Source organism: Ascaphus truei, chromosome 6 (genome assembly GCF_040206685.1).
Source record: "Ascaphus truei isolate aAscTru1 chromosome 6, aAscTru1.hap1, whole genome shotgun sequence".
In the NCBI taxonomy this organism is placed as follows: Eukaryota; Metazoa; Chordata; class Amphibia; order Anura; family Ascaphidae; genus Ascaphus; species Ascaphus truei.
The window spans coordinates 115407003-115422739 of NC_134488.1; the positions used below are offsets into that span (position 1 = coordinate 115407003).

The following is a 15737-nucleotide window of genomic DNA, read 5'->3' on the forward strand; positions in this document are numbered from 1 at the left end:
GCTGACGTGGAGTCAGTCTCGCTGATATAACCGCGGGCCACACATGCGCTCTAAACATGCGCTCTAAACATGCGCTCTAAACATGCCGTTTTATATTTTATCCGAATTCTCAAATCTCCCCGATTTCAGACCTTAGAGCAGTACAGGAGCGGCCAACACCAGTCCCACTAACAGGCCAGGTATTAGGGAAATCCCTGCTTCAGCACAGATGGCTCAGTTGTTGATGGAGGCACCTGTGCTGAAGATGGGATATCCCTAATGCCTGGCCTGTTGTTGGCCGCCCCCGGAGTAGTAGAAGCATGATGGTACTAACGAGGGGGTGGGGACATGGAGTACTTTTTATTTGTATTTTTCTCCTTTACAACCTTGAGCTGCGGCCAGGCAGGGAGCTGGCGCTCGTGTGCGGTGACGTCATGCCTCCTGCTCGGCCGGGAGTTTTGTGGCCGGCTAGGTGCGTGCACGGGGGGAGGAGGGGGCCCCGGCCATGACGTCACGGAGCTGAGGGCGAACTGCTCCCGTGACGCGCGAGCGAGAGACAAATTCAAATTTGCTTGCTTTGCAAGCGGCTAAGCGCTTGCTCACACTGGCCACACACATTGCCTCAATGTGTTGCATAGCGGCAAGCGTGAGCCCGCCCACTCAGCGCCGCCAAGGCCTTAGAGCCCCCCCCCAACAGGTCAGGTTTTCAGGATCACACAGGTGGCTCAATCGAAGACTGAGCCACCTGTGCTGAAGCAGGGACTGATTGAGCCACCTGTGCTGAAGCTGATATATCTTGAAAACCTGACCTGTTGGTGGGTGGGGCCCGAGGACTGGAGTTAACCAGCCCTCCTTTCGACCACTACCTTTTTTTTTTTTTTTAACTGCCAAAGTAATAGTTCCACTTTCTATTTAAAGACAAATACATTTATCTTACAAAGGATCTCTCCTTTTATACTTTAAGCATATATACAGTATCATAAAGAAACTTCTTTCTAAATGATGGACCGGATAACTTTAATACAAGGCTGCATACGTTTTGCGATGTATTCTTTTTATATTTAAGTCAGGGATATTACTAGTGCTTTGTTTTTAAGCCACTTTGGGCACATTGTCCTTGGGGAACAACCTGAGAGCAGCCCCCCTGCCTGCGGGAACATGTGAGATGTGTGTAGCCATGACGTCTCTCTGGGAGTGCTTATACAGATACTAAATATCCATCTGAGAACAAATGAAGGTTTCTCTTCACGTTTGTGTTGACGACTCTCTTACTTCCAGCGTGTCCTACTAATTTAGGGGGATTCTCACTCGTTTGAAGTTAGAGGTAATCAAAACCCAGCTGTTTTTTATTTTATTTTACATAGGATTGAAGCCGGGGTCTCCGGAGCTCAAACCCCATTCATTTCAGCTTCCGTAGAGATACGCTTAGCGGGGTTCACATAATGGCGGCTGTTCAAAGCTCCCGCCACCCTGCGGGCCAATAGGAAGCCGTGACATAATGCAGTGCGGCTTCCTATTGGTCCACGCGACGCGGGGGTTGTTGAACTTGCAGGAGATACCGTTGCGCTCTTTTCGGAGATAATATCTCTGGAATCAGGGGTCCCCGAAGCTGAAATGAATGGGGTTCACCTCCGGAGACCCCCTGATAGATATCTCTCTATCTCTATCCTGCTTGTATTGCTCCATTAAAGTCCTAGTCACTGGAAATGTATCTGTCTTCCCACATACCGCTTAGATTGTAAGTTCTCTGGGCCAGGAATTCCTTTTCCGGTTTTATGTCTACTTTGTACAATGCTGAGCACATTGTTGGTGCTATAACAATATACAGAGCCATAGCACTCGCTTTGGCATCTATGGCCTTCAAAGGAGTTTCGTGCTCACACTGCACAATTTCTACTTTAAAACATAATTATTGACTCTGGAAACCCAAATTCCACTAACGTTGCTCTCTGTATCTGCCCTCCCTCTGTATAGAGTATCTCTGCCCCTCTGTATACAGTATCACTGCCCCTCTCTCTGTATACAGTATCACTGCCCCTCTCTCTGTATACAGTATCACTGCCCCTCTCTCTGTATACAGTATCACTGCCCCTCTCTCTGTATACAGTATCACTGCCCCTCTCTCTGTGTACAGTATCACTGCCCCTCTCTCTGTATACAGTATCACTGCCCCTCTCTCTGTATACAGTATCACTGCCCCTCTCTCTGTGTACAGTATCACTGCCCCTCTCTCTGTGTACAGTATCACTGCCCCTCTCTCTGTGTACAGTATCTCTGCCCCTCTCTCTGTGTACAGTATATCTGCCCCTCTCTCTGTGTACAGTATCTCTGCCCCTCTCTCTGTGTACAGTATCTCTGCCCCTCTCTCTGTGTACAGTATCTCTGCCCCTGTCTCTGTGTACATTATCTCTGCCCTTGTCTCTGTGTACACTATCTCTGCCCTCTTCTCTGTGTACAGTATCTCTGCCCCTCTCTCTGTGTACAGTATCTCTGCCCCTCTCTCTGTGTACAGTATCTCTGCCCCTCTCTCTGTGTACAGTATCTCTGTGCATCTCCTTGTACACAGTATCGTGGGCCTCTCACTCTCTCCCTTTCTGTATAATGTATACAGTATGTCTATATATAGAGCTTCGGTGGGCAACAAGTGGTCCGCGTGGGCTTCACCTGCGCCCCCCGGCTGCTGCTTACCCCAGCAGCCCGCTCTCCCTTTCCCCCCCCAGTGCAGAGGGAGCAGGGACGTTGCTTCCGCAGATCTGCGCTGCTCCCTCAGCTGCTTGGTGACTGCGCTGATTAATGCCGCCCGGCTCCGGTGCTAGTGACCAGCTCCCAGTGTAAGAAGAGGAGCAGGACTGGATTCATCAGCTCGCCTGCAAGCAGCGGACAGGAGGGAGACGGGAGAAGCTCCTACCCGCGGCAGCCACGTCCCTTCTCCCTGTGTCCCAGGGGGAGAGTGGCAATGTGGGGCACTTTGGAGGGCTCAAGGGCCCTCAAAATGTTAGTGGGTTAATATGCTCTCTTCACAACAACTCGGAAGATTTACTAAGCCCCGTAGGTAATCGCAGGAGAGCTCCACTCCAGTCCTCCCAACAGGTCAGGATATCCCTGCTTCAGCACAGGTGGCTCGATGAGAGGCTCAGTCAAAGACTGAAGCAGAGACTGAGCCACCTGTGCTGAAGCAGGGACTGATTGAGCCACCTGTGCTGAAGCAGGGATATCCTGAACACCTGTCCTGTTGGGCAGGCTTGAGGACTGGAGTTGCGCCCCCCTGGGTTATCGCACCAGAATCCTGTGTTAACTGCCATTCAAGTACATGGAGGTTAGTAAAGCCTGGCGTTAGGAGGTTAGGAAAGCTCGGCGTTAGGAGGTTAGGAAAGCTCGGCGTTAGGAGGTTAGGAAAGCCCGGCGTTAGGAGGTTAGTAAAGCCCGGCGTTAGGAGGTTAGCAAAGCTCGGCGTTAGGAGGTTAGGAAAGCCCGGCGTTAGGAGGTTAGTAAAGCCCGGCGTTAGGAGGTTAGCAAAGCCCGGCGTTAGGAGGTTAGGAAAGCCCGGCGTTGGGAGGTTAGGAAAGCCCGGCGTTGGCGGTTAGGAAAGCCCGGCGTTGGCGGTTAGTAAAGCCCGGCGTTGGGAGGTTAGGAAAGCCCGACGTTAGGCGGTTAGTAAAGCCCGGCGTTGGGAGGTTAGGAAAGCCCGGCGTTGGGATGTTAGGAAAGCCCGGCGTTAGGAGGTTAGGAAAGCCCGGCGTTGGGATGTTAGGAAAGCCCGGCATTGGGAGGTTAGGAAAGCCCGGCGTTGGGAGGTTAGGAAAGCTCGGCGTTGGAGGTTAGGAAAGCCCGGCGTTGGAGGTTAGGAAAGCCCGGCGTTGGGAGGTTAGGAAAGCCCGGCATTGGGAGGTTAGGAAAGCCCGGCATTGGGAGGTTAGGAAAGCCCGGCGTTGGGAGGTTAGGAAAGCCCGGCGTTGGAGGTTAGGAAAGCCCGGCGTTGGGAGGTTAGGAAAGCCCGGCGTTAGGAGGTTAGGAAAGCCCGGCATTAGGAGGTTAGGAAAGCCCGGCGTTGGAGGTTAGGAAAGCCCGGCGTTGGAGGTTAGGAAAGCCCGGCGTTGGGAGGTTAGGAAAGCCCGGCATTGGGAGGTTAGGAAAGCCCGGCATTGGGAGGTTAGGAAAGCCCGGCGTTGGAGGTTAGGAAAGCCCGGCGTTGGGAGGTTAGGAAAGCCCGGCGTTAGGAGGTTAGGAAAGCCCAGCGTTGGGAGGTTGGTAAAGCCCGGCGTTGGGAGGTTGGTAAAGCCCGGCGTTGGGAGGTTGGTAAAGCTCGGCGTTGGGAGGTTGGTAAAGCCCGGCGTTGGGAGGTTGGTAAAGCCCGGCGTTGGGAGGTTAGGAAAGCCCGGCGTTGGGAGGTTAGGAAAGCCCGGCGTTGGGAGGTTAGGAAAGCCCGGCGTTGGGAGGTTAGGAAAGCCCGGCGTTGGGAGGTTAGGAAAGCCCGGCGTTAGGCGGTTAGGAAAGCCCGGCGTTAGGCGGTTAGGAAAGCCCGGCGTTGGGAGGTTAGAAAAGCCCGGCGTTGGGAGGTTAGGAAAGCCCGGCGTTGGGAGGTTGGTAAAGCCCGGCGTTGGGAGGTTGGTAAAGCCCGGCGTTGGGAGGTTGGTAAAGCCCGGCGTTGGGAGGTTGGTAAAGCCCGGCGTTGGGAGGTTGGTAAAGCCCGGCGTTGGGAGGTTGGTAAAGCCCGGCGTTGGGAGGTTGGTAAAGCCCGGCGTTGGGAGGTTGGTAAAGCCCGGCGTTGGGAGGTTAGGAAAGCCCGGCGTTGGGAGGTTAGGAAAGCCCGGCGTTGGGAGGTTAGGAAAGCCCGGCGTTGGGAGGTTAGGAAAGCCCGGCGTTGGGAGGTTAGGAAAGCCCGGCGTTGGGAGGTTAGGAAAGCCCGGCGTTGGGAGGTTAGGAAAGCCCGGCGTTGGGAGGTTAGGAAAGCCCGGCGTTGGGAGGTTAGGAAAGCCCGGCGTTGGGAGGTTAGGAAAGCCCGGCGTTGGGAGGTTAGGAAAGCCCGGCGTTAGGCATTTAGGAAAGCCCGGCGTTAGGCGGTTAGGAAAGCCCGGCGTTAGGCGGTTAGGAAAGCCCGGCGTTAGGAGGTTAGGGATTTATTTCCTGCTTCAGGATTATATTGCATTGTAGGTTAATTTGTAAGTATCCGATTTTTCAGTGGGTTCAATTATGAATTTCCCATTTGAGGAATATGTGATGTACATGCGGGTAACATGCTTGTGTCCCTATGAGAGGGTGGGCATGCGGGTAACATGCTTGTGTCCCTATGAGCGGGTGGGCATGCGGGTAACGTGCTTGTGTCCCTATGAGAGGGTGGGCATGCGGGTAAAATGTGCTTGTGTCCCTATGAGCGGGTGGGCATGCGGGTAACGTGCTTGTGTCCCTATGAGCGGGTGGGCATGCGGGTAACGTGCTTGTGTCCCTATGAGCGGGTGGGCATGCGGGTAACGTGCTTGTGTCCCTATGAGCGGGTGGGCATGCGGGTAAGGTGCTTGTGTCCCTATGAGCGGGTGGGCATGCGGGTAACGTGCTTGTGTCCCTATGAGAGGGTGGGCATGCGGGTAACATGCTTGTGTCCCTATGAGCGGGTGGGCATGCGGGTAACATGCTTGTGTCCCTATGAGCGGGTGGGCATGCGGGTAACGTGCTCATGTCCCTATGAGCGGGTGGGCATGCGGGTAACGTGCTTGTGTCCCTATGAGAGGGTGGGCATGCGGGTAAAATGTGCTTGTGTCCCTATGAGAGGGTGGGCATGCGGGTAAAATGTGCTTGTGTCCCTATGAGCGGGTGGGCATGCGGGTAACGTGCTTGTGTCCCTATGAGCGGGTGGGCATGCGGGTAACGTGCTTGTGTCCCTATGAGCGGGTGGGCATGCGGGTAACGTGCTTGTGTCCCTATGAGCGGGTGGGCATGCGGGTAACGTTCTTGTGTCCCTATGAGCGGGAGGGCATGCGGGTAACGTGCTTGTGTCCCTATGAGCGGGTGGGCATGCGGGTAACGTGCTTGTGTCCCTATGAGAGGGTGGGCATGTGAGTAACGTACTTGTGTCCCTATGAGCGGGTGGGCATGCGGGTACAATGTAGGCTGCGGCGCTCCCAGAATTCTGGAGTGGAAGAGATGTGTAACTTGGGGTGACCTCCCTGTCTCCTTACAGGTCTGGTTGGGGCCTGCGCCGTGTCCATCCTCTGCAACTTCATGAAGGTTCATCTCTACATCATGTGCTTGAAGTAAGTAGCATACACATTCCTGGATTAAACACCTTCGCCGTCAGCAGTGGCGGATTTCTCATTAGGCCCGGGCCTAGGGCGGCATCCAGAGGCCCCGCTCTCTTCCCCACTGATTTGCCGGGGGAGAGCGTGGGGCCTCTGTAAATGTCTCTTACCTTCTCCTTCGCGCCACCCTCCTCCTCCTCCCGCAGCATCGCGGCCGCAAATGATGCTGCGATGTTACATGGTGACAAATTGCCATGACAATGTGACGTCACATTGCCTTGTGTGGTTATGGAAACGCGTCATCACATGTCGGCGCAGGAGGAGGTGGCCTGGGGTATGTGCCTATGGACGGCAACATTTGAAATCTGCCACTGGCTGTCAGTGACCCTCACAAAGCGCAACACCGCTAGAAAACTGCAGGTCATTGCCCTGCTATAGATGCCCACACTGTCAGAAACTCCGGGAGAGCGCTGACCAGGTAAAGACACTGCCACCGGGCACTGTACTGGCAGGCACCCACCGGGCACTGTACTGGCAGGCACCCACCAGGCACTGTACTGCCAGGCACCCACCGGGCACCGTACTGCCAGGCACCCACCGGGCATTGTACTGCCAGGCACCCACCGGGCATTGTACTGCCAGGCACCCACCGGGCATTGTACTGCCAGGCACCCACCGGGCACTGTACTGCCAGGCACCCACCGGGCACCGTACTGCCAGGCACCCACCGGGCACCGTACTGCCAGGCACCCACCGGGCACCGTACTGCAAGGCACCCACCGGGCACTGTACTGCCAGGCACCCAGCGTGCACTGCTAGAAGCCAACACATGTAATGTGTATTGCTCTGTATTAGTCTACACTGCTAAACACACAGACCCAGACCTGCAGAGGTTCTGGGCATGGTGGCACTGTTAGCATGCAGTGTGTATATATTCTCTCCTTGGGACACTGGATGGAGGTATAATACCAGGTTTGATGGCCGGTGCCTCTCCTGTGTTGCAGTGACCCTGCCAGGCAGAAGCAGGCGGAGCAGCTCCGCTCCCAGTCACGGCTTCTGGACATCCTGCACCTTCTGCTCCTCACCCTCATCTACTCCGCGTTGGGCCCACGCGTGGGGGCTCTGGTGGTCCTGGAGTTTTCTCTCCGTGCCGTCTCCATGATCCTCTCTCTCAATAAGGTAGGGTGTTTGATGCCTAATTTAACACCACCTCTGCCAGAAGACCCTGTGAATAATGCGTTGCAAGCCCCTCTGGAGGTGAAATGGTTAACATGATTGTCACTGGTTGATGTATCCTATACAGTTGGTAGTACTGTCTCATAATGTTTCTGTAATCCCGATCACATGCTTTTATTGCAAAAATAATGATCCTGTAGCAGTTTCCTTTTTGCATAATAATAATAATACAGGTAGTCCTCAGTTATCCCACACAATGCGTTACTCAAAATGGCGTTGAATAGCGAAACGTCTTAAAGCGAAACACATTTTCCCATAGGAACACTGTTTAAATGAACGGTTCCGTTCCTGAAGACATTTTTAACACTAAAATACACCAAATATTTTATGCAGGCAATAAGATATGCAGCACACACATAAATTATATAGTGTGTGTATATACTGTAATATATATATACATACATACATACATACATATATATATATATATATATATATATATATATATATATATATATATATATATATATATATATATATCTCTGTATGCTCATCTGCATGTCTTAGGCAGGTCTGCAACCCCGCCTTTCCCCATTATCGCCCAGCTCACAGCACTTCCACTGCAGCAAGGGATTCTGGGAAATGACATGCAAATGAGCACACAGTGCCACTTTTTGCTTCATAAAATATAGTATAATATAATATTATATTATATATTATATACACATAAACAACTTTGCAAAGCGTTGTAAGAGCGTTGGATAAGCCGTTTTGGCGTTGTAAAAAGGAACATAGGTATGCATTGCACAGCGCTGGATAAGCCATTCGTTGTAAAGCGAAGCGTTGTAAAATGAGGACTGCCTGTATAATGCTTTTTCTTTACCTCTCTGCCCCTCTCTCATTATATCTGTGTCTGTCCTTTTCTCAGTATATCACTCTCTGTCCGTATGTATGTAATTTATGTATGTGTGTATGTCTTTATTTATATAGCGCCATTAATGTACATCGTGCTTTACAGCAGTAATACACGTGACCATCGTATAAATAACAAATAACACAAAGGGGAGAAGAGCTTCAGACATAAAAGTAACATTTAGGAAAAGGAGTCGCTGCTCCGAAGAGCTTACAATCTACTTGGTTGGTAGTAAGAACATACAGAAACAGTAGGAGGGCGTTCTGGTAAGGGCGTCTGCAATGGGCCAAGGTTAATGTATGAGGTGTTAATTATCAGCCATGGAGCTACTCATAGGCTTCGTTAAGCAGGTGCGTTTTAAGGTGGGTCTTAAATGTGGATAGAGAGGGTGCTAGTCAGATATTGAGGGGGAGGGCATTCCAGAGGTGTGGTGCAGTGAGTGAGAAAGTTTAAGGTGGGAGAGGGCATTAGATACAAAAGGTGTAGAAAGAAGACATCCTTGAGCAGAATGCAAGAGTCAGGATGGAACTTAGGGCTGAGATTTAAGAAGGGGCAGAAGAGTGTAAAGCTGTAAAAGTGAGGAGGATTGAGTGCGAGATGCGGGATTTGATAGAAAGCCAGGAGAGGGATTTCAGCAGGGAGACGCTGAGACAGATTTAGGAAAGAGTAGAGTGATTCTGGCAGCAGCGTTGAGGATAGATTGTAGGGGAGACAGGTGAGAGGCAGGAAACTCGGACAGCAGGAGGTTACAGTAGTCAAGACGGGAGAGAATGAGGGCCTGAGTCAACGTTTTAGCAGTCGAGCAACAGAGGAAAGGGCATATCTTTGTTATATTGCAGAGGAAAAAATTACAGGTTTTTAGCTACCTTTTGAATGTGAGAGAGGAGTCGAGTGTGACCCCTAGGCAGCGTGCTTGGGCTACTGGGTGAATGATAGTACTTACAACAGTAATGTGGAAGGAGGTAGTAGGGCCAGGTTTGGAAGTATGAGGAGCTCTGTTTTTGCCATGTTAAATTTAAGTCGGCAGAGTTCCAATCCAGGATGATATCGCAGAGAGACATTCGAAAACTTTAGTCTGTACAGCAGGTGTAAGGTTAGGGGTTGAAAAGTAAATTTGTGTGTCGTCAGCATAGCAGTGATATTTGAAGGCAAGAGATGTGATTAGGTCACCTAGAGAAAGTGTGTAAAGAGAGGAGAGGTCCCAGGACAGAGCCCTGGGGTACCTCCACAGAGAGATCGATAGAGGTGGAGGAGGTGTTAGCAGAAGAGACACTGAAAGTATGATGGGAGAGATAAGAGGAGATCCAGGATAGAGCTTTGTTACGAATACCAAGAGTATGGAGAATGTGAAGGAGAAGAGGGTGGTCCACAGTGTCCACAGAGAGGTTGACTAATATGAGAAAAGTGTAATGACCTCTGTCTTTAGCAGCATGGAGGTCAGTTATTTTAGTGAGGGTTATTTCAGTGGAGTGAGCAGTGCGGAAGCCAAATTGTAGAGGGTCTAGGAGAGAATAGGTGTGGAGAAACTTGAGCAAGTGAGAGAATACAAGACGTTCAAGGAGTTTAGAGGCAAACGGCAGGAGGGAGACAGGCTGATAGTTAGAAAGACAGGTAGGGTCAAGCTTGCTGTTTTTGAGCAATGGTATAACTGTTGCATGTTTGTCTTTGTCTCTGTCTATCTTCTCTTCCCTCTGTATATCTCTGTACATCTGCCCCTCCCTCTGTATAGCTCTGTGTATCTGCCCTTTTCACTGTGTATTTGCCTCGCTCTGTATTGCTCTCTGTCTGTATAACTCTTGTGTACTTGCCCCTCTCTGCCTCTCTATCGGCCCCTCTCTCTCCATAATAGCTCAGTCTTTGGCTCTCCTGTGTGTTCCTTCAGGGTTCTCAGAGCGCCCAGCTCTTCCTCCTCTGCCAGTTTTCTCTGGGTTGTGGGGTGAGCTGCAGCCTGGATTACTTGCATGAGGGGGCCCCACATCGCACCTGGAACCTGCTGCTAGCCGCGGGACTGTCAGGGCTCATCTTTTGGCAGACGAGGAGAATGTACCGCCACGTGGGAGTCATGTACCAGCTGCACAGTGGGGAACGTTACTGTGGGGTCTGCCTGTCCCTGCTGGCCACCTGGCGTGACATACCCGCTGTCCTGTGCCGGGCTCTCAAAGTGGCCTTTCTGGTGTCAGACTTGGCAGCTGTGATGGTGATAAACAGGGACTTCCTCAGCACCTCCGAGGCTGTACGCTTCTGGACCCCTCTCACCATCTGCTACACCCTGCTAGTCATATACATGCAAGGTAAGGATGGCCAGGGGGGTTGAATCTATGGTTAAGAGGTACTAGGGTATAAGCCAACTAAGAAACTGCTTAAGACCCTTCCTTCTAAACTCGGGAACCCCCATAATTATCCTCAAAGTAAGATTGACCCCCATTAACATGTAGTTGGTGTTTTTTCCCTGTGCCCTCAGATCTCATTCATTCCGGTCCTTGTAAAAATTGTAATTGGGGATCTACCAGTGGTTCGGAAAGGGGGTGAGGGCAATTTTGGAGCCCTGAACAAGGCGAACACTTAAGAGCCTGAGCTACTGGGATACTATCTTATTCCTGAAACATGCACTATCTGACCGTTTTGTTCCGGTTATAAATCTGGTGCAGATAATGTGCACTGGTTTTGCTGGGAGGCCTTGATAAATACACCCCCCCCCCTCCGCCCCAAGATGACAGAGAATGTAGGGATAGTGAGGGGCGTGACGTGCTGGGAGATGTGTAAGGCTTGGGTGAGCAAGCTGAGGAGACCGTTGGAAAGATGATGGACCCCAGCGGTAAGTTGGCCCTTTTTGTAGAGCGTCCCATGCATTAGTACAGGTGCATCTGACATACAAAGCACAATGTATCTAAAAAAAAGGGGGGTAGTGTGATTATTGTCCCTGTCATGTTTTAAACAGGATGCTTTCTCCATGTATGCCTGCCTCCTCTTCACTATAAAGGTTAGATGAATTCAGGGCGACCAAAGGGACATTTGCTGGTAATGTCATAACTGACTATCCTGAGTCAGTAACCAGAAATCTATAATAATCACAAGTGCAAATTACAGGCGAGGCTTCAAGAAGTGGAGACTGTAGAGGATGGTGGAGACTGTAGAGGATGGTGGAGACTGTAGAGGATGGTGGAGACTGTAGAGGATGGTGGAGACTGTAGAGGATGGTGGAGACTGTAGAGGATGGCGGAGACTGTAGAGGATGGCGGAGACTGTAGAGGATGGCGGAGACTGTAGAGGATGGCGGAGACTGTAGAGGATGGCGGAGACTGTAGAGGATGGCGGAGACTGTAGAGGATGGCGGAGACTGTAGAGGATGGCGGAGACTGTAGAGGATGGCGGAGACTGTAGAGGATGGCGGAGACTGTAGAGGATGGCGGAGACTGTAGAGGATGGCGGAGACTGTAGAGGATGGCGGAGACTGTAGAGGATGGCGGAGACTGTAGAGGATGGCGGAGACTGTAGAGGATGGTGGAGACTGAAAGATTGAGTAAGGGCTGAGACGGTGCTGTTGGGGAAGTGATGCAGAAAACGATGGTTCTTCTGTAGCTATCACTGTGTTGTGTGTTTGCAGAGGAGCAGCAGCAGAACCCCAGCGAGCAGATGGCCTACCAGACAGTGTTTGTGCGTATGGGGGGGCTTCTGATCCTCATGATGACAGTGGGCAGGTGGGCTGACATTCTGCACATCATGATCTCACTGGTTGGAGAAATGTGGTGCCTGATAAGTGCTGGGGTCATGCTGGACATCTGTCGAGAGCAGGTGAGAGGACTGTGTGTTTCTTCTGCCCAACCACGAGCTCGGAGTACAGCTATTCCTATAACACAGGCGGGGGGGGGGGGGGGACAGTGCTGGGAGTACAGCTATTCCTATAACACAGGCAGGGGGGACAGTGCTGGGAGTACAGCTATTCCTATAACACAGGCGGGGGGACAGTGCTGGGAGTACAGCTATTCCTATAACACAGGCGGGGGGGACAGTGCTGGGAGTACAGCTATTCCTATAACACAGGCGGGGGACAGTGCTGGGAGTACAGCTATTCCTATAACACAGGCGGGGGGACAGTGCTGGGAGTACAGCTATTCCTATAACACAGGCGGGGGGGGACAGTGCTGAGAGTACAGCTATTCCTATAACACAGGCGGGGGGACAGTGCTGGGAGTACAGCTATTCCTATAACACAGGCGGGGGGGGACAGTGCTGGGAGTACAGCTATTCCTATAACACAGGTGGAGGGACAGTGCTGGGAGTACAGCTATTCCTATAACACAGGCGGGGGGGGACAGTGCTGGGAGTACAGCTATTCCTATAACACAGGCGGGGGGACAGTGCTGGGAGTACAGCTATTCCTATAACACAGGCGGGAGGGACAGTGCTGGGAGTACAGCTATTCCTATAACACAGGCGGGGGGACAGTGCTGGGAGTACAGCTATTCCTATAACACAGGCGGGGGGACAGTGCTGGGAGTACAGCTATTCCTATAACACAGGCGGGGGGGACAGTGCTGGGAGTACAGCTATTCCTATAACACAGGCGGGGGGGACAGTGCTGGGAGTACAGCTATTCCTATAACACAGGCGGGGGGGACAGTGCTGGGAGTACAGCTATTCCTATAACACAGGCGGGGGGGACAGTGCTGGGAGTACAGCTATTCCTATAACACAGGCGGGGGGGACAGTGCTGGGAGTACAGCTATTCCTATAACACAGGCGGGGGGACAGTGCTGGGAGTACAGCTATTCCTATAACACAGGCGGAGGGACAGTGCTGGGAGTACAGCTATTCCTATAACACAGGCGGGGGGGGGACAGTGCTGGGAGTACAGCTATTCCTATAACACAGGCGGGGGGGGGGACAGTGCTGGGAGTACAGCTATTCCTATAACACAGGCGGGGGGACAGTGCTGGGAGTACAGCTATTCCTATAACACAGGCGGGGGGACAGTGCTGGGAGTACAGCTATTAGTATAACACAGGCGGGGGGGACAGTGCTGGGAGTACAGCTATTCCTATAACACAGGCTGGGGACAGTGCTGGGAGTACAGCTATTCCTATAACACAGGCGGGGGGACAGTGCTGGGAGTACAGCTATTCCTATAACACAGGCGGGGGGGACAGTGCTGGGAGTACAGCTATTCCTATAACACAGGCGGGGGGGACAGTGCTGGGAGTACAGCTATTCCTATAACACAGGCGGGGGGGACAGTGCTGGGAGTACAGCTATTCCTATAACACAGGCGGGGGGGACAGTGCTGGGAGTACAGCTATTCCTATAACACAGGCGGGGGGACAGTGCTGGGAGTACAGCTATTCCTATAACACAGGCGGGGGGGGACAGTGCTGGGAGTACAGCTATTCCTATAACACAGGCGGGGGGACAGTGCTGGAAGTACAGCTATTCCTATAACACAGGCTGGGGACAGTGCTGGGAGTACAGCTATTCCTATAACACAGGCGGGGGGGACAGTGCTGGGAGTACAGCTATTCCTATAACACAGGCGGGGGGGACAGTGCTGGGAGTACAGCTATTCCTATAACACAGGCGGGGGGACAGTGCTGGGAGTACAGCTATTCCTATAACACAGGCGGGGGGACAGTCCTGGGAGTACAGCTATTCCTAGAACACAGGCGGGGGGACAGTGCTGGGAGTACAGCTATTCTTATAACACAGGCGGGGGGACAGTGCTGGGAGTACAGCTATTCCTATAACACAGGCGGGGGGACAGTGCTGGGAGTACAGCTATTCCTATAACACAGGCGGGGGGACAGTGCTGGGAGTACAGCTATTCCTATAACACAGGCGGGGGGACAGTGCTGGGAGTACAGCTATTCCTATAACACAGGCGGGGGGACAGTGCTGGGAGTACAGCTATTCCTATAACACAGGCGGAGGGACAGTGCTGGGAGTACAGCTATTCCTAGAACACAGGCGGGGGGACAGTGCTGGGAGTACAGCTATTCCTAGAACACAGGCGGGGGGACAGTGCTGGGAGTACAGCTATTCCTAGAACACAGGCGGGGGGACAGTGCTGGGAGTACAGCTATTCCTAGAACACCGGCGGGGGGACAGTGCTGGGAGTACAGCTATTCCTAGAACACCGGCGGGGGGACAGTGCTGGGAGTACAGCTATTCCTATAACACAGGCGGGGGGACAGTGCTGGGAGTACTGCTATTCCTATAACACAGGCGGGGGGACAGTGCTGGGAGTACTGCTATTCCTATAACACAGGCAGGGGGGACAGTGCTGGGAGTACAGCTATTGCTATAACACAGGCGGGGGGGACAGTGCTGGGAGTACAGCTATTCCTATAACACAGGCGGGGGGGACAGTGCTGGGAGTACAGCTATTCCTATAACACAGGCGGGGGGGACAGTGCTGGGAGTACATCTATTCCTATAACACAGACGGGGGGACAGTGCTGGGAGTACAGCTATTCCTATAACACAGGCGGGGGGACAGTGCTGGGAGTACAGCTATTCCTATAACACAGGCGGGGGGACAGTGCTGGGAGTACAGCTATTCCTATAACACAGGCGGGGGGGACAGTGCTGGGAGTACAGCTATTCCTATAACACAGGCGGGGGGGACAGTGCTGGGAGTACAGCTATTCCTATAACACAGGCGGGGGGGACAGTGCTGGGAGTACATCTATTCCTATAACACTGGCGGGGGGACAGTGCTGAGAGTACAGCTATTCCTATAACACTGGCGGGGGGACAGTGCTGGGAGTACAGCTATTCCTATAACACAGGCGGGGGGGGGGGACAGTGCTGGGAGTACAGCTATTCCTATAACACAGGCGAGGGGACAGTGCTGGGAGTACAGCTATTCCTATAACACAGGTGGGGGGGGGGGGACAGTGCTGGGAGTACAGCTATTCCTATAACACAGGTGGGGGGGGGGACAGTGCTGGGAGTACAGCTATTCCTATAACACAGGCTGGGGGACAGTGCTGGGAGTACAGCTATTCCTATAACACAGGCGGGGGGACAGTGCTGGGAGTACAGCTATTCCTATAACACAGGCGGGAGGGACAGTGCTGGGAGTACAGCTATTCCTATAACACAGGCGGGGGGACAGTGCTGGGAGTACAGCTATTCCTATAACACAGGCGGGGGGGACAGTGCTGGGAGTACAGCTATTCCTATAACACAGGCGGGGGGGGACAGTGCTGGGAGTACAGCTATTCCTATAACACAGGTGGGGGGGGGACAGTGCTGGGAGTACAGCTATTCCTATAACACAGGCGGGAGGGACAGTGCTGGGAGTACAGCTATTCCTATAACACAGGCGGGGGGACAGTGCTGGGAGTACAGCTATTCCTATAACACAGGCGGGGGGGACAGTGCTGGGAGTACAGCTATTCCTATAACACAGGCGGGGGGGGGACAGTGCTGGGAGTACA

General features: G+C 52.7%; 1 protein-coding gene across 2 annotated transcripts in view; it reads left to right on the plus strand.

Annotated features, from left to right (window-relative positions):
- TMEM82 (transmembrane protein 82) overlaps positions 1–15737 on the plus strand; it is a 36717-nt gene that overhangs the window by 20229 nt on the left and 751 nt on the right. For both annotated transcript variants that reach the window (XM_075605919.1, XM_075605918.1), the window contains exons 2-5: positions 6155–6227; positions 7217–7391; positions 10184–10592; positions 11906–12093. In XM_075605919.1, the coding sequence (XP_075462034.1) occupies positions 6155–6227; positions 7217–7391; positions 10184–10592; positions 11906–12093 (845 nt within the window). The remainder of the gene's footprint in view (positions 1–6154; positions 6228–7216; positions 7392–10183; positions 10593–11905; positions 12094–15737) is intronic.